Raw genomic sequence first — 25,665 nt, 5'->3', positions numbered from 1 at the left:
ATAAAAATGCAGGAGTTGGAGTCAGAGCTTTGGCTTACAGACTCCACAGCCCTGCTTACTGGTTGCGTTCTCATTGTTAGGCCTTATGCACACATCCGGATGTATTTTGCGGTCCTCAAACCGTGGATGCACAGAATACGGATACCGGCTGTGTGCGTGCCACAAAATGCCTATTCTTGTCCTCAAAACTGACAAGAATAGGACATTCTGAGTAATTTGTGGAATGACCGCATTTTTGGTGGCCCCATAGAAATGAACGGGACCACGTGCGGTCCACAAAAACTGCTGATCAGACGCAGACCAAAAATATGGTCGTATGCATGCGGCCTTACATGTAAGTAAAAGCAGAGTAATAGATGATACAGGCCACATTGAACTATGTGTATTTGTAACATTTACCTTTCTTTTCGTAGGTTCTCTTTGTTACTTTTGGACTTGGAGGAATACTTTTTTGAACAGCATATAGCACATCACATATCCAAAGCAGGCGATGCTACAGAGAGGTGAGGCTGTATTTAAATGAGAGCAGCCAAAACCTCAGCTGCAGATTTCGGTTCTGTAATAGTAAAACATATTTGGTTGTCTTAGTGATGATGCTGCTGCTATAGAGCAGGTTTTAACTTTGCAGGGTGTAGAATATTGGAAGTACATAGTCTCATAACACCACTGGGTGAAGCAGTGAAGAGGTTTTGGGGTTTTCTGGATTCAGAACATTGGTATAGAATAGACGGTTAATATCAGATGGGTGAAGGGCCTGACTCTTCGCATCCCCGCTGTTCAGGGGCTTACCTGCACACCATCTACTTTGTAGCGGGGGTGTAGGGTACTGTGAAAGATTTTATCTGAGGATAGACCATCAATACTCTGAATTTGGAAAAACCCCTTTTAACTCATTTTTGCATATCTGGTGTTTTGCACCCAGGTAAATTATTACTGAGGTATGTGGGTCTGATTGGTCTCCTTTAGGGTCCATTCACACATCCGTATGTGTTTTGCGGATCCACTGATCCGCAAAACACGGACACCGGCAATGTGCATTCCACATTTTGCGGACCGCACATCGCCGGTACTAGGATATGAGGACGCATATCGCTAGGATATGCCCCAAATGTCTGATAGGTGTGGGTCCCGCACCTATACTTAGAACGGAGCCGGCAAAGTCCGGGACGGCGCACTGCGCATGTGCAGCCTCCCTCCATTCGGTCCTATGGGTGGGCTGAAAATAGCCAAGCCATTACCGTCCACCCCGTAGCTGCACTGCAGTGTTGGCTGTAACCCCTGGAAACAAGCAGTATATAATGTGATGGAAAAATTAATTAAACCAGTAAAGGAAGCAATATAGATAATTGCAATACATTAGTAAGTGTCTTGTATTAAAGGGGTTGTCCTGCCATTTATATTGATGACTTGTCATCAATATCTAATCAGCGGGGTCCGACACCCAGCACCCCTGCCAATCAGCCTTCTGAAGAGGAGGCGGCACTCCTGTAGATCGGTGGTGTAGTGTAATTGCGAATACTCCCTCCATTCAAGTGAATGGAGCGAGTACTTGTCATTGCTCTGCACCGCCGTAACTTCAGAGATGTACACAGTATAATGAACAGGAAGCAGTGTTCGCATGGAGCTCTGTCTCCTTTTCAAAAAGCTCATGGGCGGGGGTGTCGGGTGTTGGACCCCCGCCAATCAGATATCGATAACCTATCCTGAGGATAGGTCATCAATATAAATGGCAGGTCAAACCCTTTAACTTTGTCTACGTGATAAATGCCATTTGCTGAAGTGAGACAACCTCTTTAACTAAGAAATAAGTGCTTCAAGCTGTGACCATGTTACTGACTTATGCCTATACATTTTATTATTATTTTTTTTACTTAGAAGCATAAGTGGATCCCTGAAGATATGCTCAAAGTCCCTTATATTTGAACCTGATACAATTGAAGAACCCATACTGAAGGTAAGCATTTCCACGGAGCCTCCCGATCAATGCAATGTCCTAACGTCAATGAAATTGTAACGGGACATTAGACCGCCTTTCACTGGTTGTTACAGATTGCACTGCGGGATTGTTCAAGGATTGAAGTGGAAGATGATGACGATCTCTTCAGGACGTATGGACTTTAGCATCTGCTTTCACTTATATGCTACCTGTTATTCTGTCTGTAGATGTTAACAGCTTTATCTCTTTCTCACCCTTTTTAGCAACAGGCACAAGCGATTTTCTGTTGCATGCAGCCAGGTAAGAATTATGTACTTACAAGAAGTATTTTAGTCATAACCCCCACTACGCCATGAAATAAATAGTGTATCCAGTGCGGACTGGGATCTTAAAGTAGCCTAAGAAAAAAGACAAAGATGGCCCCATGTTGTAGGCAGGTCCTAACTGACAGAAGGCAGGGCCAATATAAGTAGGCAGGGCAGCGATGCTGTAGTGCAGCATAAAATACCGTCCCAGCAGAAACACATATACATACAAATATACAGTGCAACACAAAATACTGCTGTCCCTGCTGCAGCATTCAACTCTATCACACTCCTGAGGATGGCGATACAGCTGCATGCGGGAGGGCACTTTCTTCTGCCAGCCAGATGCATAAGTACCAGATGCTCCTAGCATTAATTAATGCTGAGAGCACCAGATCACTATGTACCCAACCAGCGACCGTGAGGAGGGCTTGGGTGGCCCCTGGACATCGGCCCACTGAGAAATTTCCCTGTAGGGTCAATGGCCAGTCTGCCTCTGCAGTGTATCCTTCACTGGCCAGTGCTGTATTGCCACTGTAATGTGCTGAGTGTGTTGCCAAAAGTACAGTATTTTTATTACTATAAGACGCAAATTTGTGCGTCTTATGGGGCGAATATTAATAAGCGCTTCCAATATGGTCATTAGTTCAGGAGGACTGGGAAGCAGTGAATGCAGTCTTCCTCTGCCGCTTTCTGTTCTGTGACAACAAATGTATATATCACAAACCTCTCATGGAGGTAAAAAATCCCTGCCAACTACAGTGAACTGGTCGGATATGAAAAAATGTGGAGCCAGGAGGTGTGTACACTGGCCCACTCGGAGGAGTGAGTTACTCGGAGGAGTGAGTTAGGAAGACGACAGGGATAGAAATAAAGAGAGGGAGACAGATACTGGGTCTCAACCCCTACACATATCCCTGTGTTCTATCATTAGGTGAAACTCCATCCGTCTGACCCTAGATGGCCCTCAGACCTATTTTTTGACTGCCCAGCTTCGTCGGAAGTAAAAGGACAAGTCACCTCTAAGGTAGTCAGATGCAAAAAAGAAAAACAAAAAGCTGTGCCCCTACGCGTTTCACTGGCATGCGCCAGATCATCAGGGGACTCAAATATCACCAGGACCGCAGGCAGATAATGACAGGCAGTATGTGCCTATCTCAGCATACCATATAAAGCTGAGGCAGTCATAAGCACAATCCAAAACGAAGTGTGAGGATGTACTTAACTTGCTTAGTCATCTGCTCGGGTCCAGGGTCCGCACCTATCCTGCGTGTGGCAGTGGGAGCAGATCATTCGCGCTGCTGGCGTCCTTTTTAAACCACGCGCATCATTTAGGCTCCTCCCCCCCGTACCATGTGATCGGTCATGTGACGTGTGACGTATCGGATCGCGTCACTCGCTACCGTCACATGATCGAGGGCGGTCTTAGGCCGTCCATGCTAATGCGGCCGCATCACTCAAAGGTGATTGGTCACGCAGTATGAGGGGGCGGGTCTTCGGGTTAGACTGGTGGCGATGCGGAGGTGAGCCAGTCCCATTCCCCACCAGAAACCCAAATTCCTGGCTAATCTAGCCAGACGAAGGTGTGTCGCTCCTTAATATCGTAGGAGGCGCTACCTAGGATATCTTGGGGTCAGGTTCATCGATGATATCTTTCTCTGGTGGAATGGAGAGGCTGATCAGCTACAACACTTTGTTGACAGTCTCAACATCAATGTTGTGGGACTACGGTTCACGTCTGAAGTTCAAATCCAAATGCGTAAATTTTTTTAGACATTTAGATTCCAGACTTCTTCTCACGCTTTAGGGCCCCTAAAATGCCAGGGCAGTATAAATACCCCACATGTGACCCTATTTCGGAATGAAGACACCCCAAGGTATTCGCTGAGGGGCATATTGAGTCCATGAAAGATTGAACCTTTTGTCCCAAGTTAGCGGAAAGGGAGACTTTGTTTCAATTTCCGCTAACTTGTGCCAAAAAAAAAAAATCTTCTATGAACTCACCATGCCCTTCATTGAATACCTTGGGGTGTCTTCTTTCCAAAATGGGGTCACATGTGGGGTATTTATACCGCCCTGGCATTTTAGGGGCCCTAAAGAAGTCTGGGATCCAAATGTCTAAAAATGCCCCCCTAAAAGGAATTTGGGCCCCTTTGCGCGTCTAGGCTGCAAAAAAGTGTCACACATGTGGTATCGCCGTACTCAGGAGAAGTTGGGCAATGTGTTTTGGGGTGTCTTTTTACATATACCCATGCTGGGTGAGAGAAATATCTCTCTATAATGACAACTTTGTATAAAAAAAATGGGAAAAGTTGACTTTTAGAGAGATATTTCTCTCACCCAGCATGGGTATATGTAAAAATACACGCCAAAACACATTGCCCTACTTCTACCGAGTACGGCGATACCACATGTGTGACACTTTTTTGCAGCCTAGGTGGGCAAAGGGGCCCACATTCTAAAGAGCACCTTTAGGATTTCACAGGGCATTTTTAACACATTTGGATTTCAAACTACTTCTCACGCATTAGGGCCCCTCAAATGCCAGGGCAGTATAAATACCCCACATGTGACCCCATTTTGGAAAGAAGACACTCCAAGGTATTCTGTGAGGGGCATGGCGAGTTCCTAGAATTTTTATTTTTTGTCACAAGTTAGCAGAAAATGATGATGGTTTTTTTTTTTTCTTTTTTTCTTTTTTTTTCTTACAAAGTCTCATATTCCACTAACTTGTGACACAAAAAAAAAACTTCCATGAACTCACTATGCCCATCACGAAATACCTTGGGGTGTCTTCCTTCCAAAATGGGGTCACATGTGGGGTATTTATACTGCCCTGGCATTTTAGGGGCCCTAATGCGTGAGAAGTAGTTTGCAATCAAAATGTGTAAAAAAAATGCCCTGTGAAATCCTAAAGGTGCTCTTTGGAATGTGGGCCCCTTTGCCCACCTAGGCTGCAAAAAAGTGTTACACATGTGGTATCGCTGTACTCAGGAGAGGTTGGGCAATGTGATTTGGGGTGTCTTTTTACATATACCCATGCTGGGTGAGAGAAATATCTCTCTAAAAGACAACTTTTCCCTTTTTTTTTTTTAATACAAAGTTGTCATTTGACAGAGATATTTATCTCACCCAGCATGGGCATGTGTAAAAAAACACCCCAAAACACATTGCCCGACTACTCCTGAGTACGGCGATACCACATGTGTGACACTTTTTTGCAGCCTAGGTAGGCAAAGGGGCCCAATTTCCAAAGAGCACCTTTAGGATTTCACAGGGCATTTTTTACACACTTTGATTTCAAACTACTTCTCACGCATTAGGGCCCCTCAAAATACCAGGGCAGTATAACTACCCCACAAGTGACCCCATTTTGCATTTTGGAAAGAAGACACCCCAAGGTATTTCGTGATGGGCATAGTGAGTTCATGGAAGTTTTTTTTTTTTTTTTTTGTGTCACAAGTTAGTGGAATATGAGACTTTGTAAGGGAAAAAAAAATTAAAAAATCATCATTTTCCGCTAACTTGTGACAAAAAATAAAAAGTTCTATGAACTCACTATGCCCATCAGCGAATACCTTAGGGTGTCTACTTTCCAAAATGGGGTCATTTGTGAGGTTTTTCTACTGTCTGGGCATTGTAGAACCTCAGGAAACATGACAGGTGCTCAGAAAGTCAGAGCTGCTTCAAAAAGCATAAATTCACATTTTTGTACCATAGTTACAACTGAAAGTGAAAAATGTCATTTTTTTGCAAAAATTTCTGTAAATTTCGATTAATAACAAAAAAAGTTAAAATGTCAGCAGCAATGAAATACCACCAAATGAAAGCTCTATTAGTAAGAAGAAAAGGAGGTAAAATTCATTTGGGTGGTAAGTTGCATGACCGAGCAATAAACGGTGAAAGTAGTGTAGTGCAGAAGTGTAAAAAGTGGTCTGGTCATTAAGGGTGTTTAAGCTAGGGGGGGCTGAGGTGGTTAATATGGGGGTCATTAACATGGAGGTCTGAATAGGGGCCTTATTAACATTAAGGGTCTAATCTGCGGTCTGATTGGTGGGGGGGGGGGGGGTCTTATCAACAGTTGTGGTTTGTTGTGAGGCCTTACTAAAATTGGGGGTCTAATTGAGGGGTCTTTGCTGAACTTTGATGAACAATATTTTTTTTTTTTCTTATTTTCTTCCACTAAAACCAAGGTGAGTATTATAGGCAGGTGCATCATATAGATAGAAAAATACATTATCTTAAACTAATATGTGGTTTTCGTCATTGAAGTCAGCAAGACTAAAATGCAGTATATGAGACTGAGGCATGCAGTGCAGGGGTGTGGGGTCTGATTTGTGAAGTATGAGTTATTTTCGGATGGAGTCGGTAGAAATGTACTCCATGGACTCCAACTCTGCCTTAAAAAAAATATATCTGTTATTAAAGGGACACTGACAAGCCAAATAAGCATAATTAGCTGTATATATGCATGCACAGGTCTTCTATTGTGTAATAAAAACATATAAGTCTAACCCCTGTCCACCTTATGAATACTGTAAAATGATGTTTTATAACCTGCTAGAATTGCTCGTCTTTCTGCCCAAGGGGCGGCGTTTCAGCTTTAGTTCTTCCCAGGCAGCCTCCCCCAACTGCCGTTCTGAAGCGCCGCCCAGCTCCTCAATATTCACTTCGCTGGGCGGCTTCTGTTGTCCCCGACGTTCCGAGATCCGGCGCATGCGCCCGGCACCCTCACTGTCCGGGATCACATCGTGCCTGTGTCCCCTCTGCTTTGAGGCTGCTTCAGCCTCTGCGTTCTGCGCCGGGCACTTTTCTAAGCAGCGCAGAAGCCGCCCAGCGAAGTGAATATTGATGAGCTGGGCGGCGCTTCAGAACGGCGGTTGGGGGGAGGCTGCCTGGGGAGAAGTAAAGCTGAAACGCCGCCCCTTGGGCAGAAAGCCTAGCAATTCTAGCAGGTTATAAAACATCATTTTACAGTATTCATAAGGTGGACAGGGGTTAGACTTATACAGACGTGGACAAAATTGTTGGTACCCTTTGGTCAATGAAAGAAAAAGTCACAATGGTCACAGAAATAACTTTAATCTGACAAAAGTAATAATAAATTAAAATTCTATAAATGTTAACCAATGAAAGTCAGACATTGTTTTTCAACCATGCTTCAACAGAATTATGTAAAAAAATAAACTCATGAAACAGGCATGGACAAAAATGATGGTACCCCTAACTTAATATTTTGTTGCGCAACCTTTTGAGGCAATCACTGCAATCAAACGCTTCCTGTAACTGTCAATGAGACATCTGCACCTCTCAGCAGGTATTTTGGCCCACTCCTCATGAGCAAACTGCTCCAGTTGTGTCCGGTTTGAAGGGTGCCTTTTCCAGACTGCATGTTTCAGCTCCTTCCAAAGATGCTCAATAGGATTGAGGTCAGGGCTCATAGAAGGCCACTTTAGAATAGTCCAATTTTTTCCTCTTAGCCATTCTTGGGTGTTTTTAGCGGTGTGTTTTGGGTCATTGTCCTGTTGCAAGACCCATGACCTGCGACTGAGACCAAGCTTTCTGACACTGGCTAGTACATTTCTCTCTAGAATTCCTTGATAGTCTTGAGATTTCATTGTACCCTGCACAGATTCAAGACACCCTGTGCCAGACGCAGCAAAGCAGCCCCAGAACATAACAGAGCCTCCTCCATGTTTCACAGTAGGGACAGTGTTCTTTTCTTGATATGCTTCATTTTTTCGTCTGTGAACATACAGCTGATGTGCCTTGGCAAAAACTTCGATTTTTGTCTCATCTGTCCACAGGACATTCTCCCAGAAGCTTTGTGGCTTGTCAACATGTAGTTTGGCATATTCCAGTCTTGCTTTTTTATGATTCGTTTTCAACAATGGTGTCCTCCTTGGTCGTCTCCCATGTAGTCCACTTTGGCTCAAACAACGACGGATGGTGCGATCTGACACTGATGTTCCTTGAGCATGAAGTTCACCTTGAATCTCTTTAGAAGTCTTTCTAGGCTCTTTTGTTACCATTCGGATTATCCGTCTCTTAGATTTGTCATCAATTTTCCTCCTGCGGCCACGTCCAGGGAGGTTGGCTACAGTCCCATGGATCTTAAACTTATGAATAATATGTGCAACTGTACTCACAGGAACATCTAGTTGCTTGGAGATGGTCTTATAGCCTTTACCTTTAACATGCTTGTCTATAATTTTCTTTCTGATCTCTTGAGACAGCTCTTTCCTTTGCTTCCTCTGGTCCATGTCGAGTGTGGTACACACCATATCACCAAACAACACAGTGATTACCTGGAGCCATATATATAGGCCCAATGGCTGATTACAAGGTTGTAGACACCTGTGATGCTAATTAGTGGACACACCTTGAATTAACATGTCCCTTTGGTCACATTATGTTCTGTGTTTTCTAGGGGTACCATCATTTTTGTCCATGCCTGTTTCATGAGTTTATTTTTTTACATAATTCTGTTGAAGCATGGTTGAAAAACAATGTCTGACTTTCATTGGTTAACATTTATAGAATTTTAATTTATTATTACTTTTGTCAGATTAAAGTTATTTCTGTGACCATTGTGACTTTTTCTTTCATTGACCAAAGGGTACCAACAATTTTGTCCACGTCTGTATGTTTTTATTACACAATAGAAGACCTGTGCATGCATATATACAGCTAATTATGCTTATTCGGCCTGTCATTGTCCCTTTTAATGTTGTTTAATTTATTAACTTTGTTAGAAATTTTAAAAAGTTTAGAAATGTTAATCATCACTATCTTTTATGTTCTATAAATCTAAAGCGCTTATTTATCCAGCCCAGTGATAGCAGGGTGTTCTCACCTCTCCTGTTTTCTCCCCTGTCCTAATACTATAAACAGTGATACACAGGTTGTTCTAGTGGTGATAGATAATCAGTTCTCATCTCACCTGTGTTCTCTCCTGTCCCTTATACTATAAACAGTGATAAACAGCAGGGGTTTTGAGTGGTGATAGATAATCCGTTCTTACCTCTTCTGTGTTCTCTCCTGTCCTTAGGCTATAAACAGTGCTAAGCAGAGTGTTCTAGTGATGATGGATAATCAGTTCTCACCTCTCCTGTGTTTTCTCGTGTTCTTATGCTACAAATAGTGATAAGCAGAGTGTTCTAGTGGTGAAAGACAATCAGTGAGCTTTATTTTTATTTCTTACAAAACAGTATTGTAACTTATTTTTTTACATTTATTTTTTACACATTTATACATAGCCACTTCATCTATTTACTGCATAGTGCTCACTAAGCACTATGAACTAATCTGAGCAGAAGTCAGAAACTGTAAAAACTGCTTATATCTTCTCTGCTGGGTCCTCAGCTGGAGTGCAGGAACAGTAACCCAGCGCAGTGTGATGCTGTACTCAGCAGCACAGCTGATAGCACAGGCAGATGATCAGCAGAGCTCCTGGGGGCTGCAAACCACGGCTCTGTGGGCCCCAGGTTGTGCATCCCTGATGTAATTGATATCCTCTGTACACAGAAACAGTAGGAGGAGCTAAAACTGTCTTTTTTCTTTGTTTTGATTATTGGGTTCTTCATGACTTAGATATCAGTGTGATACCCTGCACCTCCACCGATCAGTTGTTTCAGGTGCTGGAAACTAGACAAAGTTGGAAGCAGAAGTTTTTACATTGAGTAGTTTCCAGGCGGAGCATACTGTAGCTCAGCTCACGTTCACTTGGCCACTCCACAATGGATGGAGCCTTCTGCTTCATAGCTTCCAGTGCCGGCTGCTGCCTAATATAGCTGACCGGTGGGGGTGCATGGTGTCAGACCCTCGCCAATCTAATATTGATGACCTACGTTCCGGAAAACCCCTTTAAGAGGCCACTCGAGGGCTTGAAACACATAAGCAGTTTTTCTGAGGATGTGCATCACTATGGTTTTAACCCCTTCAGCCACCCGTATGTCACGGTGGTTAAAGGGGTTGTCTCACTTCAATAAGTGGCATTTATCATGTAGAAAAAGTTAAAGGGTTTGACCACCAGAGAGGCTGACGCTTTTTCCTGATGGATTGCAGGGTGGTCTGTAACCATGGAAACAAGCAGTGTATAATGTGATGGAAAAATTAATCCAGCCAGTGTAGGAAGCAATATGGATAATAACAATATTATAGTAAGTGGCTTATATTAAAGGGAACCTGTCACTGGGATTTGGTGTATAGAGCTGAGGACATGGGATGCTAGATGGCCGCTAGCACATCTGCAATACCCAGCCCCCATAGCTCTGTGTGCTTTTATTGTGTAAAAAAACCCGATTTGATACATATGCAAATTAACCTGAGATGAGTCCTGTATATGAGAGGAGTCAGGGACAGGACTCATCTCAGGTTAATTTGCATATGTATCAAATGTTGTTTTTTTTTTACACAATAAAAACACACAGAGCTATGGGGACTGGGTATTGTGGATGTGCTAGCGGCCATCTAGCAACCCATGTCCTCAGCTCTATACACAAAATCCCGGTGACAGGTTCCCTTTAACTTCCTCTACATGATAAATGCAATTTTCTGAAGTGAGACAACCCCTTTAAGGGAATTTATGGAGTGAGCTGCTGTTCTATGAGGCCGCTCCATACACGACAGGTGCCAGCTGAATAATACAGCAAGCACCCGGCCGCACTGACGAGGAAGGGCGACCACCAGTTCTAGTGGGTTAAAAGTTACTAGTGTAACTGTAAAAAAAAATATGTAAATGTTATTTCCCAATTTTACATATGTTTATTTTTTATTGTTAATATATTTTTATATCAGGTATTACCACATCTTAAAATGTCTGATAGGTCATCAGCATATAAAAAAAAAAAAAAGCAGACAGCCCCTTTAGTGGGACAGTTTTAAGGGACCTTGAAGAATAAAATGGGTATTATATATACGGCATGACGGCATTCTTATACATGCTTTTACCATGGTCACATTCACATGAGGACTGTTTATAAAGAGGACCTGGCAGAATTCTTATTGTACGGAGAACATAAGGATTTACTAAAATGGTCATGTCAGGAGAGCCGATGGCTCCTCAGTGCAGCAAGTTACATAGCAGCGTGCATTTAATTGTAAATTGTTTCCCTTCAGGTTTATCTCATCAAAGAACAGAACGTTGTTGCACCGTATAAACTTCAGCGTGTAAGTAGCATTATTTTATTGCCCCATTTGCACATCAGATATTTTCACAGGTCTAGGCTGGTTTTTCACTGCAGATTACATTGCAGATTTGCTGTGGATTTCTCCAAGAAAATCTGTCCTGTGTGAACATAGCTTTAGATATCAAATACTTCTGATGTTATCTACACAGCCCGGTATCAGAGAACATGGATCGCGCTGCTCTCAGCGTGCGCCATGTTCCCTCAGCAGCACGGGGAGAAGGAAGCAGTCTCTCCCTCCCTCCTGTGCCGCTGCCTCCAATGGGAACGAAGAGGAGGGGACTGCGCACCTGCACCACCAATGATAACTAACGTCTAATACATTACAAATGCAGGCGGCAGAAGCACATTGCCGGCACCCGACCTCTGACGGGGCGCTGCGATCCGCAGCAATTAACCCCTCAAGTGCCGCACCTCAAAAGCCCCTGTATTTGTATTAAACGTTAACTATATTTGGTTGCGCAGTGCGCCCGCCCCCTCCCCCCCCCCCCCCTATATTAAAGTCATTGGTGGCAGTGGCCAGAGTCCCCTCAAGTTCTCTCATTGGTGGCAGTGTAATCCTGGGGCTCCGATCGGTTCCCATGGCAGTCAGGATGCTACTGAAGCCCTGGCTTCCATGGTCAGCTCCCTGATGCTGTGTGCACAGGGCAGCAGGGTGAGTGTGAGGTCCTATTCACCCTAATAGAGATCTATCAGGGTGAATATGACAAGGGATTAAAAGATCCCAGGTTCTGGCCCCTAAGGGGGAAAATAGTTATTAAATAATATTATTTTTTTTTTTACTTTTTAAGTATAAATCACCCCCTTTCCCAATTTTACATATAAAATATATAAACAATAAATAAACATATTGCATATCACCACATCCGAAAAGTCCAAACTATTAAAACGCCGTAAAATAAAAAATAAAAACCGTGCGATTCGCCATTTTTTTTTTAAGTCACCTTGTCCCCCCTAAAAATAGGATAGGACTGTTCCATTATGGGCCGGACGTTCCATAAAATGCGGAATGCACGCAGCTTTTTTTGTCGTTTTATTTTCTTTGCGTGGTATCTAGTATCGCAATACTTTTTTATGGTATCGAAACCGAATCAAAATTTTGGTATCGAAACAACCCTACTAATAGTGAGGATCTTCCAAAAAGGACCCCTTTTGGGGTAATGCCAAGGACCATATAATTGTACAGGAGACATTAGTTGATACTTAAAAACACTTTTTTTCTGCAAGAAAAGTAAACTTGTGCTTCCCTGGCTGTCATGTTTTTTGTTCTCTTTTGGGTTCAGAATGATCATGATAAAGTTTCCTGGCCTCCAGCAGCTGTTTAGGGGTGCTGCTAGTAGTAAAGATGCCCCTGCCATTGGCTTGTCTCTTCTGGTCAGTGGGTGGTCCGACTCCCACCACTCCTGCCAATCAGCTGCTGCCTCTTTCTGAGTCTGAGACATCATGTCCTTTTATGCAGCTCAGTCTCATTTAAGTGAAAGGTATTGAGCTGCAGTACCAAGCACAGCCACTATAGAACGTACAACACTGTGTGTGGCATACTGTAAAGAGGCTACATTGCTCGTCTGAGTGCCACATAACTACATTCAGGGCTGGAGGCTAAATTGCCTCTCCCCTGCAGTCCTTGCAGAGCGCTGCCTGAGGCCATCCTTAGCATAGGTCATGAATAGTTATCCCCTATCTCCAGAATAGTACAGAATAATGCATAATTTACCTGATCTGTGGGGGGCAGACTGCTGGAATCCCTACTGATCCTGAGGACGGGGGTGCGATACCAAGATCCCAGTGGAGTAGCAGGCTTGTGCCCAGCATGTGCCCTGCTGATCCATTCATTCTCTTTGGGACTGCTGAAGATAGCCGGGTACATCGCTATTTGCTTGAGTCCCAGTGGTCAAACCTCCCTCCCTTTCCCAGAAAGCCCCTTTAAGCGAATGGTTCCTTTTAACTATTTTCGGAGAATCCACTAATCTGTTCTATTTGGATTCCTTACTTTTTAAGCTGTTCTGAAGCGCATTCACATGGGCTGATGATCAGCCGAACAAATGTGCGTTCCTGATCGTTGCCTGTTGTAAACATGCTGGGCGTTCAGCCGACAAGCAGTCCCATCTTCTGTGCTGGCATAGTATTCCTTGTTTGTCGGCAGTCCATGCCTTGCAGTGTGCAAACTCCGGTTCTTTCCCATTCAGTATGGCGAATGCTCCATTAAATGTACCAGTATGCTATACTGGTAATCGGCGCTCATTTACGGGCAGATTAAAGTGAAGGTCTGCCTTGGGTGCACTTTACATATTTAAATAGAATAATTGTATTATCTGCACTTCCTTAATTTGGTGTTCCCATTTCAGCCATTCATGGGTGCCATTGGAATACCCATGTTATGTGGTGCCTGGTGTCATGAAAACACAGTGGGCTGGCCACGTGTCCTTAGCTCCTATTCACTTTTATTGGGGTTACTATAATGTAAAGTGTAGCGCTGCCCTCTTGGTTGTTTTCGTCACTCACTCCAGTCTATCTGCCATGGCTGAGATGGAAGTACCCCTTCAACAACATGTTTTCAGTGTCGCTGTCTATAATGAGGACTCATGCATGTTACTGTACTCGGTCCGGGAAACATGACCGGTGTGTCAGCCGCATCTCCTGGACCCAAGGTGACTCCTTTGACCAAAACTTACTGTATCATAGTGATTTATGATGCCGTGAGGTCCTGTTTGACTGCGGGTCTATTGTACTGTACTCGCATGCTATTATGAGTACAGTACAATAGACCTGTGATCAGATGGGAACTCACTGCATTATAAATCACTATGATATAGTGAGTTCGGTTCAGAGGAGCCACCATTGGCTCTTGCAATGTGGCACATGTAGAATATGTCTCCTGGACTGGTCAAATAAGTGTATAGATCTTCTTTTTTTTTTTTTTCTCAGGGTGGAGGCCATTTTTTCTTTCAGCTGGATGGTTCAAGAAAGGTGGATGACGTTGTACAGAACATTCTCCAGGTATAATTTAAATGTTCCTGGTAACAGGATGGAGTGTTATTGCTTAGTACACGTATAACTATAGACTTCTGTGTTGGATGTGGCTAAACCACCCTTTGTAATTATGTAGAAAATGATTGTGGTGTGTGCATAGCTTGAAAGGGGTTGTATGTCGTACTCTCCTCCTCAATCACCCGCCAGTTCCGGGTCCTCCTCCAGCCTTCACTTCCTGGTCTCTATTGGGGAAATGAATGCTCAGCCTATCACTGGCCGTACAGGTGGCCTATTTCAGCCAGTGATTGGCTGAGCAATTTTGCAAAAATGGAAAAAAATAAAATCATGATTATTTTCAATTTAAGGGTCCATTCACACGTCCGCAACTTTGTTCCGCATTTTGCGGAACGGAATTTCAGACCCATTCATTTCTATGGGGCAGCACGATGTGCTGCCCGGATCCGGAATTGCGAATCTGCACTTCCGGGTCAGCAATTCCGATCCCGAAAAAAATAGAACATGTCCTATTCTTGTCCGCAATTGCGGACAAGAATGGCATTTTCTATTAAGTGCCGGCGATGTGCAATCCGCAAAATGCGGAACGCACATCACCGATGTCCGTGTTTTGCGGCTCCGCAAAACACACACAGACATGTGAATGGACCCTTAGGTTGATTATCTGTTTTAATTTTGAATTTTTATACTTATTTTTTTCTGCCCATGATTTTATTTTATTTTTTTATGTAGCTGTATTAGGACTTTTTTATCCATATGAGACAGATTGTATTTTTAGTGACACCATTTTGGCGTACATATAACTTAATGATTAACTTTCATAAACTTCCTTTTGTTCTTTCCACTTTAAATTTACCATGTTCATCATGTAGCATACCTAGCATGTTACTTTTGTTGTGTGTCAGTACAAATACAGTAATACCAAATATGTATGGGTTTTATTTCTTTTTCACTACTTTTGCACAAAAAAATTGCACGTCTCATGCGAAAACAATAGTCATAGCCACCAATTTAGCCATAAGAGAGCTTGTTTTTTGCAGGACAGGATGTAGTTTCATTACCATTCAGGGGTACATGGGACTTAAAGGGGTTGTCTCACTTCAGTAAATGGCATTTATCATGTACAGAAAGTTAATACAAGGCACTCTACTAATGTATTGTGATTTTCCATATTGCCTCCTTTGCTGGCTTGATCCATTTTTCCATCACATTATTCACTGCTCGTTTCCAGGGGTTACGACCACCCTGCAATCCATCAGTGGTGGCCGTGCTTGCACAATATAGGAAAAAGTGTTGAACTATGCATACTCCCTCCGTCCTGGCCACCAGAGAGGGCGGCGCTTTTTCCTATAGTGTGCAAGCACGAAAACCGCTGCTGGATTACAGGGTGGTGGTAACCATGGGAATGAGCCGTGTATAATGTGATGGAAAAATGAATACAGCCAGCAAAGGAAGCAATATGGACAATCACAATACATTAGTAAGTGCCTTGTATTAACTTTTTCTACATGATGAATGCCTTTTGCTGAAGTAAGACAACCCCTTTAACATTTATTGTATCGTTTGGAGGGGAATAGGAAAAAGAACAATTCTGTTGCGACTTTTTGAGGTTTTTACATTGTTTATGGGGGCAGTTTAAATAACATGTTTTAATTTGTTATATGGGTTGCAGCGAACACAGGAATACCATACCTGTGTTCATGACTGTATACAGTCATACAGTGTTTGTTAAGCCCACACGTGCCATGGCAGTGCATTAGCACATTAACAATCCCAAATGGCAGCCATTACAGTCGGCGCTAGGCTTTTGCGGTCATGGTGTATGAGCACAGCCTGTGCGGGCTCTGTCCAGTCCCTGCCGCCTGAGTCAGGATTAATGGTGTGAGCGGCAGTGACTGAACTCACTGGCTGCACTAATATGCTGCCCCAGATCACTTCGTGAGCCTGACACTAAGGGCTCATTCAGACGACCGTATGCTGTCCGCAAAAATGCGTATCCTTTTTTTGCGGATTAGATGCAGACCTATTCACTCCTATGGGTCCCTTTTTCTTCTTTTTCTACGGCTCTGTAAAACAAATAAAACATGTCCTATACTTGCCAGTGAAAATCAGGATCTGGCCCCATTGAAGTCTATGGGTCCGCAAAAATGAAATCTCAGCATTTTTGCCGACAGCATACAGGCGTCTGAATGAGCCCTATCTGTAACGCCTGGGATCAGAGGTTGTGGGGTGCTGATGCATTGCCATAGCACCTGGGGGGCTGATTTCACTATTTTCTTAAAAACTTAATTTTTGGGCACCAAGGCATATTAATTGAATGGTCAATGCCAGGAGGCAGAGAGGACCCAGGAATATTGGAATGGGTGTGGCAGAGGGAATTCATTTTATTTTATTTTTTTAACAACCTTCAGAGCCTGTTTAAAAAAAAAAAAAATATCGGCCGGACAATACCTTTAGCTAAGCTCATTATCTCTAAACTTTAGTGATTTAAAACTTAAGCTTGTGGTTGTGTGGCCTAGATACCACAAATCTTATGTAAATGGGCGATACATGTATTTCTATACTATACTATATGGGGCGAGTTTTACGGTACTGATTGGGCATCTCAAATAAACGACGGATCACTTTTCTTAGAAATTAGTGGGTGAAATCCGACATGCTTGATGGGAAGGGGGTTGTTGGAACCCCGCTTTCCATATAAACCACATTGTAATTGGGGTCCGCCAGCAGACGTTGACTGTATGATGTATAACTGTGCAATAAATTTGCCTATCGTTTGGTGAATTCCTGCAGACAGTGTCTGCGTTTTCATAGCGTATCAAGTAGTATTCTGTATTCTTTACAGCTTCAAAGAGCTTCTCGGCTAGAAAAACTTGGCGATCAGACAGCAATGGTACGTCTTATATTTTTCTTATGTGAACAAGTCAGATTAAGTTCATATATTTTTTTTTTTTGTTATACGTGTAACCTGTTTTCTGTTTTCTGCTATCAGATAACTGCTATTCTGCAGTCACGTTTGGCAAGGGCATCATTTGATAAAAACTGGTAAGTGAGCGTGTACTTACCTCCCTGTTATTATAGAAAAGAAGCTAAAGGGCTTATTAAAGAGTGGGGTTTCTGTTTCCCCTCATATGACTAGAATAGGAGTTGACCATGAGCGCTGCCACTGAAGTCATCTCTGAGACTGACGGAGATAGCCGAGCACAGCACTTGGCTCCTCTTCATCAGTCCTATAGATCTGAATGGTGCAGCAGTGAACATACTCGGCCGACACTCTAGGACCCCATACTTATCATTGTTGGGGTTCCCATTGGATAGGTTTAACGTGTTGGACAATGCCTTTAAGCAAGCTATAGATTTTAGTTGTATCTTGGTTAAAAAATGCTGATTCATTTATTCTTTCTTATCACAAATGTAAACCCCCAATTCCATATACGGGACACTGTGCAAAATGTACAGAAAAACAGAATGCAATGATTTGCCAATCTCATAGATGCATGTTTTTTCACAGTAGATCATAGAACACATATAAGATGTTGAAATTGGGACATTTTACCATTTCATGAAAAGAAAAAACTCCTTTAGAAATTGGTAGCTGCAGCGCAATTCTGGAAAGTTGGGACAGGGTCAAAATGGATCTGTCTTGGCCCGGTTTTGAGATCCCCTGTGAGCCTTAGAAAGGCAGAGTCTCTCAGAAGCAAAGATGGGCAGAGGTTCACCAGTCTGCAAAAAACTGTACACAAATAATAGCATCAAATATCATCAAAAGATTCAGAGAAAACATTTTGAGCATAATAAAATGGAAAAATCCAGCAAAAAAGACCCAGCACTGTTGAGCAGCTGAATCGGGCAAGAATGGGACAGCATTCCTCTCCCAAAACTCCAGCAATTGGGCTCCTCACTTCCCAGATATTTGCAGGCTACTGTTAAAAGAGGAGGGAATGCTACACAATGGGAGACGTGGCTCTGTCCCAACTTTTTTTGAGATGTTTTGCTGCATCAAGATCTAAATGAGTTAGTTTTTGCATCAAATGGTAAAATGTCTCACTTTCAACATCTGATATGTGTTATATGTTGAATATAAAATGTGTTAAATGAGGGTCTGAGATTTGTACATCATTGCGTTCTGGTTGTATTCACATTTTACACAGCGTCCAGACTTTTTTGAAATTGGAGTTGTACTTACAAGATTGTTTTGGAAACAGAGTGTCGTTATTTTTTGCAAATTTTATCAGATGTAATAACCAGTGACCCCCATAGTCATTCATGATTAAAGGGGTTGTCTCACTTCAGCAAGTGGCATTTATTATGTGGAGAAAGTTATTACAAGGCACTTGTGATTCTCCATATTGCCTCCGTTCCTGGCTGGATTCATTTTTCCATCACATTATACACTGCTCGTATCCATGGTTACAGACCACCCTGCAATGCATCAGTGGTGGTCGTGCTTACACACTATAGGAAAAAGCTTCAGCCTCTTTTGTGGACGGGACCATGGGAGCTCACATACCCTAGTGCTTTTTCCTATAGTGTGCAAGCACGACCACCACTGATGGATTGCAGGGTGGTCTGTAACCATGGAAATGAGCAGTAAATAATGTGATAGAAAAATGAATCCAGCCAGCAAAGGAGGCAATATGGATAATAACAATACATTAGTAAGTGTCTTGTATTAACTTTTTCTACATGATAAATGCCACTTACTGAAGTGAGACAACCCCTTTTAGGCCCCATTTTGGGCACAGCCGTTTTGCTAAAGTCCATGTATTGAATGGCTTCAGCACTGGAACTGTTCAATACCATTGTCTATGCTGGGTATTGAACAGTTCCAGTGCTGGAGCTGTTCAGTTAAATTTGCTATGGGGATCTGTCCTAAGTTAACACTGCCCTTAGTTAGGACAGCAAATAAACTGGTGACAGTCATGTTTCCATAGACCAGTAGTGGAAGCCTAGATAGGAAACTTTATAATGTAACTTACTACATTACAATATTTCTTTCTCCACTTCTCAGACTCCTCTGCCTTCCTCCCCTGCTTCATGCACTGACCGCTCACTCTCAATTCACTGTAAAATCCGTACTTAGTAAAGCAACTATGAAACCGTTTAAAGGGGTTGTCCCATGGAAAATATTCTACATTTTTCAAACCAGCACCTGAACCTAAATACTTTACTTGCATGCAATTAGAAATGTAGCATAGCCACTGAGTTATTCACTGAAGTCTATCTGTATAGCGCCACCTGGTGCACTTTTTTTTGCACTTTTTCTAAATTCTCTATCCAGCTTATTGAGGTTGACAATCATACATGTTCAGTTCCATCCTTCAACTGCCACCCGCTGCAGCAGATAGGACATGCCCCCTGAGAGAGTGCACGCCCCCTGAGCTGTCAGCTTGAAATACATCTAGCAGAGGAATTGCAGCAATGAATCGGCAGATCTCTGAACTATGATATCCCACTTTCATTTTTTTACATAACTCATGGGATAACCCCTTTAAGTCTTACTGAGAGATCAGGTTACAGCTGCTTCTACTAGAAGGCAATGGGGATGGAGAGGAAGAAGCAGCCGCAGAGTGGGAGAGGCACAGTCACACCGAGGCACCGCACCTGCTTCTAGTAACCGCCCTACCATATCACTTGAGTGCTGACTCCAGCGCTGCTCAGTACTGCTGCACAATGTCTTAAGCTATGTCTACACAATGACATTTGTCGCGCGACAATTTTTATAATGGCAGTCTATGGTGTCGCACTGCAGCATGCTGCGACTGCGACGCAACAGTCGCAGAAAAATCCATCTCGAATGCAGTGCAACACCATAGACTGCCATTATAAAAAATGTTGCGCGACATTATACAACAAAATGTCGAGCTACAAATGTTGTCGTGTAGACGTAGCCTTAGAGATAACTGAGAGAACCTGCAGAAAGGAAACTGGTGATCAATGCAAGATACAAGTCATAATAATGGTCAGAAATTTCTATTCATGTCTACACAACAGCTTAGTCTGAAAAGTAACTTAAAACTACAGGTAGACTTTAAGGTACCAAATCCATTTCAATATCACATTATAAAAATGTACAATAATCTAGCACTGTACAGTATGATTGGCTTTCTTATGAATCAATATATTTAAATTAATGACTGTGGCACTGTTGGCATTGCAATTATCTTTCAATCATACCGCCAGCTGAAAAAGACTGTACCCCTGAGTGCATGTGAGTGGTAACTGTATGTACCCTTTCTCTGGTAAGCACAACTGTTTGTACTGTACGCTTTTCCTGAAAGTTTCTAATGTAGTAAGTATATTTTTTTTATATATATATATATATATATATATATATATATATATTTTTTGCTACCAACATCGTCATATTACTCTCATGGGGCTGTTATTCTGCCATTTGTTTACCCTTTTAAAGGGCATCCTTCATCATGATCTTGAACTAGTATCTGCAATAATACATGCATAGTACTGCAGATAAGGAGTACAGATCTTTTTTTTTTTTTTTTTTTTTCGTACTGCTTCCGTTCCCCCACTGTGAGAGCTGAAAGGGGTTGTCTCACTTCAGCAAATAGTATTCATCATGTAGAGGAAGTTAATACAGGCCACTTACTAATGTATTGTCATTGTCCATATTGCTTTCTTTGCTGGCTGGATTCATTTTTCCATTACATTAGACCAGGGCTGGCCAACCTGCGGCTCTCCAGCTGTTGCAAAACTACAACTCCCAGCATGCCTAGACTGCTTACAGCTATCAGCCTACAGCAGGGCATGGTGGGAAATGTAGTTTTACCACAGCTGGAGAGCCGCAGGTTGGCCAGCCCTGCATTAGACACTGCTAGTTTTCATGGTTACGACCACTCTGCAATTCAGCAGCGGTGGCCATGCTTGCACACTCTAGGAAAAAGCATCGGCCTATGTAGTGTCCCATGGTTACCAGAGAGGTCGGTGCTTTTTTCCTAGAGTGTGCAAGCACGACCACCACTGATGGATTGCAGGGTGGTCATAATCATGGAAATGAGAAGTATATAATGTGATGGAAAAATTAGCCAGCAAAGGAAGCAATATGGACAGTCACAGTACATTAGTAAATGCCTTGTATTAACTTTCTCTACAGCAAATAACATTTATTATGAAGTGAGACAATCTCTTTAAAGCTGCTCTGAAATACACAGTCAGGACGGTGTGCCGTGCTCACATAATGGAGAGGACTCATGTGCGTGCACAGCAGTCCTGACCATGTATTTCAGCAACGTATTGAGCGCTGACAGTGGGGGGCAATAGGAAAATAATAAATTGTGATCTGTAGTCCTCATGTATTGCTGCAGATAATAGTCCAAAAGCCTGGGGACAGATTTCCTTTAAATCTCTCTGGCACATAGGCTAGGTCTACGTGACGACATTTATCGCGCGACAAGGCACAACTACACTGCGACATTTTGTCGCACAACTATTTTTATAATAGTAGTCTATAGTGTCGCAACAGTCGCAGAAAAATCCATCTCGAATGGATTTTTTGCGACTGTCGCAGCATGTTGCAGTGCGACACCATAGACTATCATTATAAAAATTGTCGCGCGACAAATGTCGTTGTGTAGACCTAGCCTTAATCACAGGGAACCCTACCTCCCAGTCCTCATTTGCTTAGACCAGACTATAGCCTTCACCTTTTATAACGTACACGGTTAATAAGTATTGTCATATAAGCTGTGCATGAGAGCTGGACTGACGAATTTGGTTGCTTTGTAGTGATTGTGTTTATAGCCAGTGCAATTCCAATGTTCTTACGTTTCAGTATATTTAGCTATAGGCACCGCATGCTCATTCGGCTGTAATATAACCTGTTAGAACAGGTATTATAGGTTAATTAAGGTGCATTTTGTGATGTTTTGCTTCAATTTGTCACAGCTTTCAAAGTGTGTGTGAAATATCGAACATGGAGTGTGAGGCAGAGATGATAACTCCGCTGGTCTCCAACCCCGGCCATATCTGCATCACAGATAAATACCTCTATTTCCAGCCGTTAAATGGATACCCAGTAAGAAAAAAAAAGCCTTGATCACCTCATTTTAATTTTTGTGAAATTCTCTTTGCAATTGATGTCGGCAATTACGGTTGTGTTAACCTAAGGGGGTAATTAGGTTTCAACATTTAAAGGCTATTCATTGTGTACTGAAAAGTTATGCAGTCGCCCGCTCGGCAGCCTCTGAACCGCTTCAGCCAACTTAACGAGTGACATCAGCACCCAAAACTCTAAATTACTGCTCTTATCCCTGTAGGCATCAACAGAGAGCCACTGTTTTGTGAGAGCGGTATTTTATTTATTTCTGTCAGTGACTTCAGTTAGATACAGTAATCGTGCTTGGAGGCTGGCGCCTTCTTGCCTAACGTTAAGGTTCCGGCGCTCAAATCCTGCCCCTTCTCTTTTGATTGACACTTCCTAGCACAGGCAACGTTATCCCCCTAGCCTCTCCTTGCCTGTGCTAGGGATCACCAAAAAATAAGTGCAGCATTTGGGGCGGCAACCTTGACTTTAGGCAAGAAGGCACCAGCGTCCTTTACTTCAAACCACTGATTAGCATACAGCAGGAGCAGTGAATAAAGACAGAAGACCTGTATAAGAGTACGGGAAGGTACTCCAAGAAGTTTGGAGTCCACTATTGTGCTGACAGGTTCTCTTTAACTGGTGTCACAGGATTTGGGGGATTCTCCTTGTCTCCACTTTATGACCACTTCATCACCTGCACAGAGCAGTGCCATGTCCTGACCTATCTGATCTGTAAAGAAATACTTCCATCTGAAAACTGTAACAAGATCCAGCAGACGGTATATTTCTGGGGTTAAAGGGTTTATCCTCTGGATAGGTCATCAGTATCTAGTCGTTGGGGGTCTGATCCCCAAGATCCCCCACAATCCGCTGTTTGAGAAGGCAGCAGTGCTTCTGTGAGCACCACAAGCCCTATCGCTGCTTTTCTTAGGCCAGCGACGACACGTTTGTGTGTCACGTGGCCTAGGAACAGCCCAGCCCTAATCAAGTGACTGGGGCTGAGCGCGATACCAATCACGGCCGCTATACAATGTACGGTGCTGTGCTTGTTAAGCTGCGAAAGAGAGCCACTGCCTTCTCAAAACAGCTGATCAGCAGGGGTCCCGGATGTTGGACCCCCACTGATCAGATACTGATGACCTATCCAGAGGTCATCAGTAAAAAAAAAAATAATAATAATCCTGGAAAACCCTTTTAAGTGATGGATCTTGACACCAATGCACCACTGAAGATGTCATCAACTTGATTCTGCCCAGAGATTCATTTACAGAACATCCAGTTCTGTTATTTAAGTTCAAGGCTGCATAAAATAAAACTTTCCCTAATTAATAATTGACCAAAAAATATCATGGCTTAATCTTTATTTTTTTATGTGGAACAGATTTAAAGGAATCTGCCTAAAAATGTTGCAAAGTTCTCTTTGGTGGTACACCATTTTAAGGCCTCATGCACACGAACGCTTTTTTTTCGGACCGTATAGGGAACCATTCATTTCAACGGGTCCGCAAAAAAAAACCAGAGCTTCTCCGTGTGCATTCTGTTTCCGGATGTCCGTATTTCCGTTGCGCCAAAAAATAGAACATGTCCACATTACGGACTAGGATAGGACTGTTCTCAGGGGCCAGCTGTTCTGTTCCGCGAAATACGGAATGCACACGGATGTCATCTGTATTTTTTGCGGACCGATAAATACATACGGTCGTGTGCATGAGGCCTTCTAGTGACCTGTACTAAATCTTAGAGATGGATACCCTCATGTTTATAAAGTTATACCATAACACTTTTCATTAGTTCTAGGAACTATATCACACCACATAGATCATGTACTTAATCCACATGTTCTGACTTGCCTGTAGTTGTAATGTGGAGACTTTGTATCAAGCTTGTATTTGTACCCACACTTTGTGGTGAAGCCGTACACATAAGACTGAAGTCGTCCGGTCATTAGCCATAGTGTTCAAGTAACGGAGTCAGTGATCACACAGGCTATTGTCAGGAGGGAAGCGTTCCTTCCTGGCAGTCTCTTGCTTGGTAGCGAAGGAGACCGCAGCTATTACATGCAGTGATCTTCTCCACAGTATGAGGAGGAGCAATCGTTATTCCATCACTCGTCTCCATGCCGTCTAGCCGGCAGCAGATCGTGATGTTTTGGCATGCTGAAAGATCACGATTGCCGGCAGTATTACACTGCCAGATCCTCACTAACAAGCGTTCCTAAGAACGCTCGTTAGCTATCATCTGGCAGTGTGATACAGCCTTCAGTCTGGCATGCTGATGGCAGAATCATTCGTACAAACGATCCCAGGGACAACTGATCGGTCGCAGTGTGGCTGATCATTGCCTCATGTGTATGGCCAATTTAAAGGGAACCCGTCACCAGGGTATAGACCTGAGGACATGGGCTGCTAGATGGCCTCTAGCACATCCGCAATATCCAGTCCCCATAGCTCTGTGTACTTTTATTGTGTATAAAAACCGATTTGATACATATGCAAATTAACCTGAGATGAGTCAGAGCTTGAAAATATGACTCTTCTCTGGTCACACAAGTAAGATATGACTCTTTTATGTTAATTTGCATATGTATCAAATCGGGATTGTTACACAATAAAAGCACACAGAGCTATGGGGACTGGATATTGCGGATGTGCTAGCGGTCATCTAGCAACCCATGTCCTCAGCTCTATACCCAAAATCCAGGTGACAGGTTCCCTTTAAGACCCTTTGTAAAACATATGATGCCAAATTGCATTTTATTTAAAATATTATTATTTTTTCTAATTTTCTTTAGAAACCTGTAGTTCATATTAGCCTGGCTGACATTCGTCGAATATATAAAAGGAGACATATGCTGATGCCTCTGGTAAGACAAGTGATAAGTAGCTGTTAGGTAATGGTGTAATTGGACGTAAAGACTCTGACAAGAAAAAGGGATAATAATTTAGTCATAATATTTCTGCTTTTAAAGGGGGTCTGTCACCTACTTGACATGTTTTAAATTGATAATATAGCTCTGTGGGACACAAATACATAATGCTGATGACACCTGGGTTTAGTTTTTGTGAGTCTGCTAAGCACCAAAAACAAAGTTTTAAAGATATGCAGATTAGCTGTTGCAAGTGCCCAGGGGCGGCGAGTGTGCTGCAAGTGCCCAGGGGCGGCGAGTGTGCTGCAAGTGCCCAGTGCTCCCCGCCTTACTTGCTCCTG

General features: G+C 42.9%; 1 protein-coding gene across 1 annotated transcript in view; it reads left to right on the top strand.

Moving 5' to 3' along the window:
* Positions 1–25,665, top strand: part of NSMAF (neutral sphingomyelinase activation associated factor) — a 102,389-nt gene that overhangs the window by 9,729 nt on the left and 66,995 nt on the right. Inside the window, exons 2-11 of the mRNA XM_044293317.1 lie at positions 414–503; positions 1,876–1,954; positions 2,050–2,108; positions 2,200–2,236; positions 11,362–11,412; positions 14,355–14,426; positions 17,260–17,307; positions 17,407–17,459; positions 22,320–22,449; positions 25,250–25,321. Of these exons, the coding sequence (XP_044149252.1) occupies positions 414–503; positions 1,876–1,954; positions 2,050–2,108; positions 2,200–2,236; positions 11,362–11,412; positions 14,355–14,426; positions 17,260–17,307; positions 17,407–17,459; positions 22,320–22,449; positions 25,250–25,321 (691 nt within the window). The remainder of the gene's footprint in view (positions 1–413; positions 504–1,875; positions 1,955–2,049; positions 2,109–2,199; positions 2,237–11,361; positions 11,413–14,354; positions 14,427–17,259; positions 17,308–17,406; positions 17,460–22,319; positions 22,450–25,249; positions 25,322–25,665) is intronic.

This window comes from Bufo gargarizans, chromosome 5 (assembly GCF_014858855.1).
Source record: "Bufo gargarizans isolate SCDJY-AF-19 chromosome 5, ASM1485885v1, whole genome shotgun sequence".
Classification (NCBI taxonomy): Eukaryota; Metazoa; Chordata; class Amphibia; order Anura; family Bufonidae; genus Bufo; species Bufo gargarizans.
Note: the sequence above shows the minus strand (reverse complement) of the source record. Positions and strands in the feature narration are given on the sequence as shown.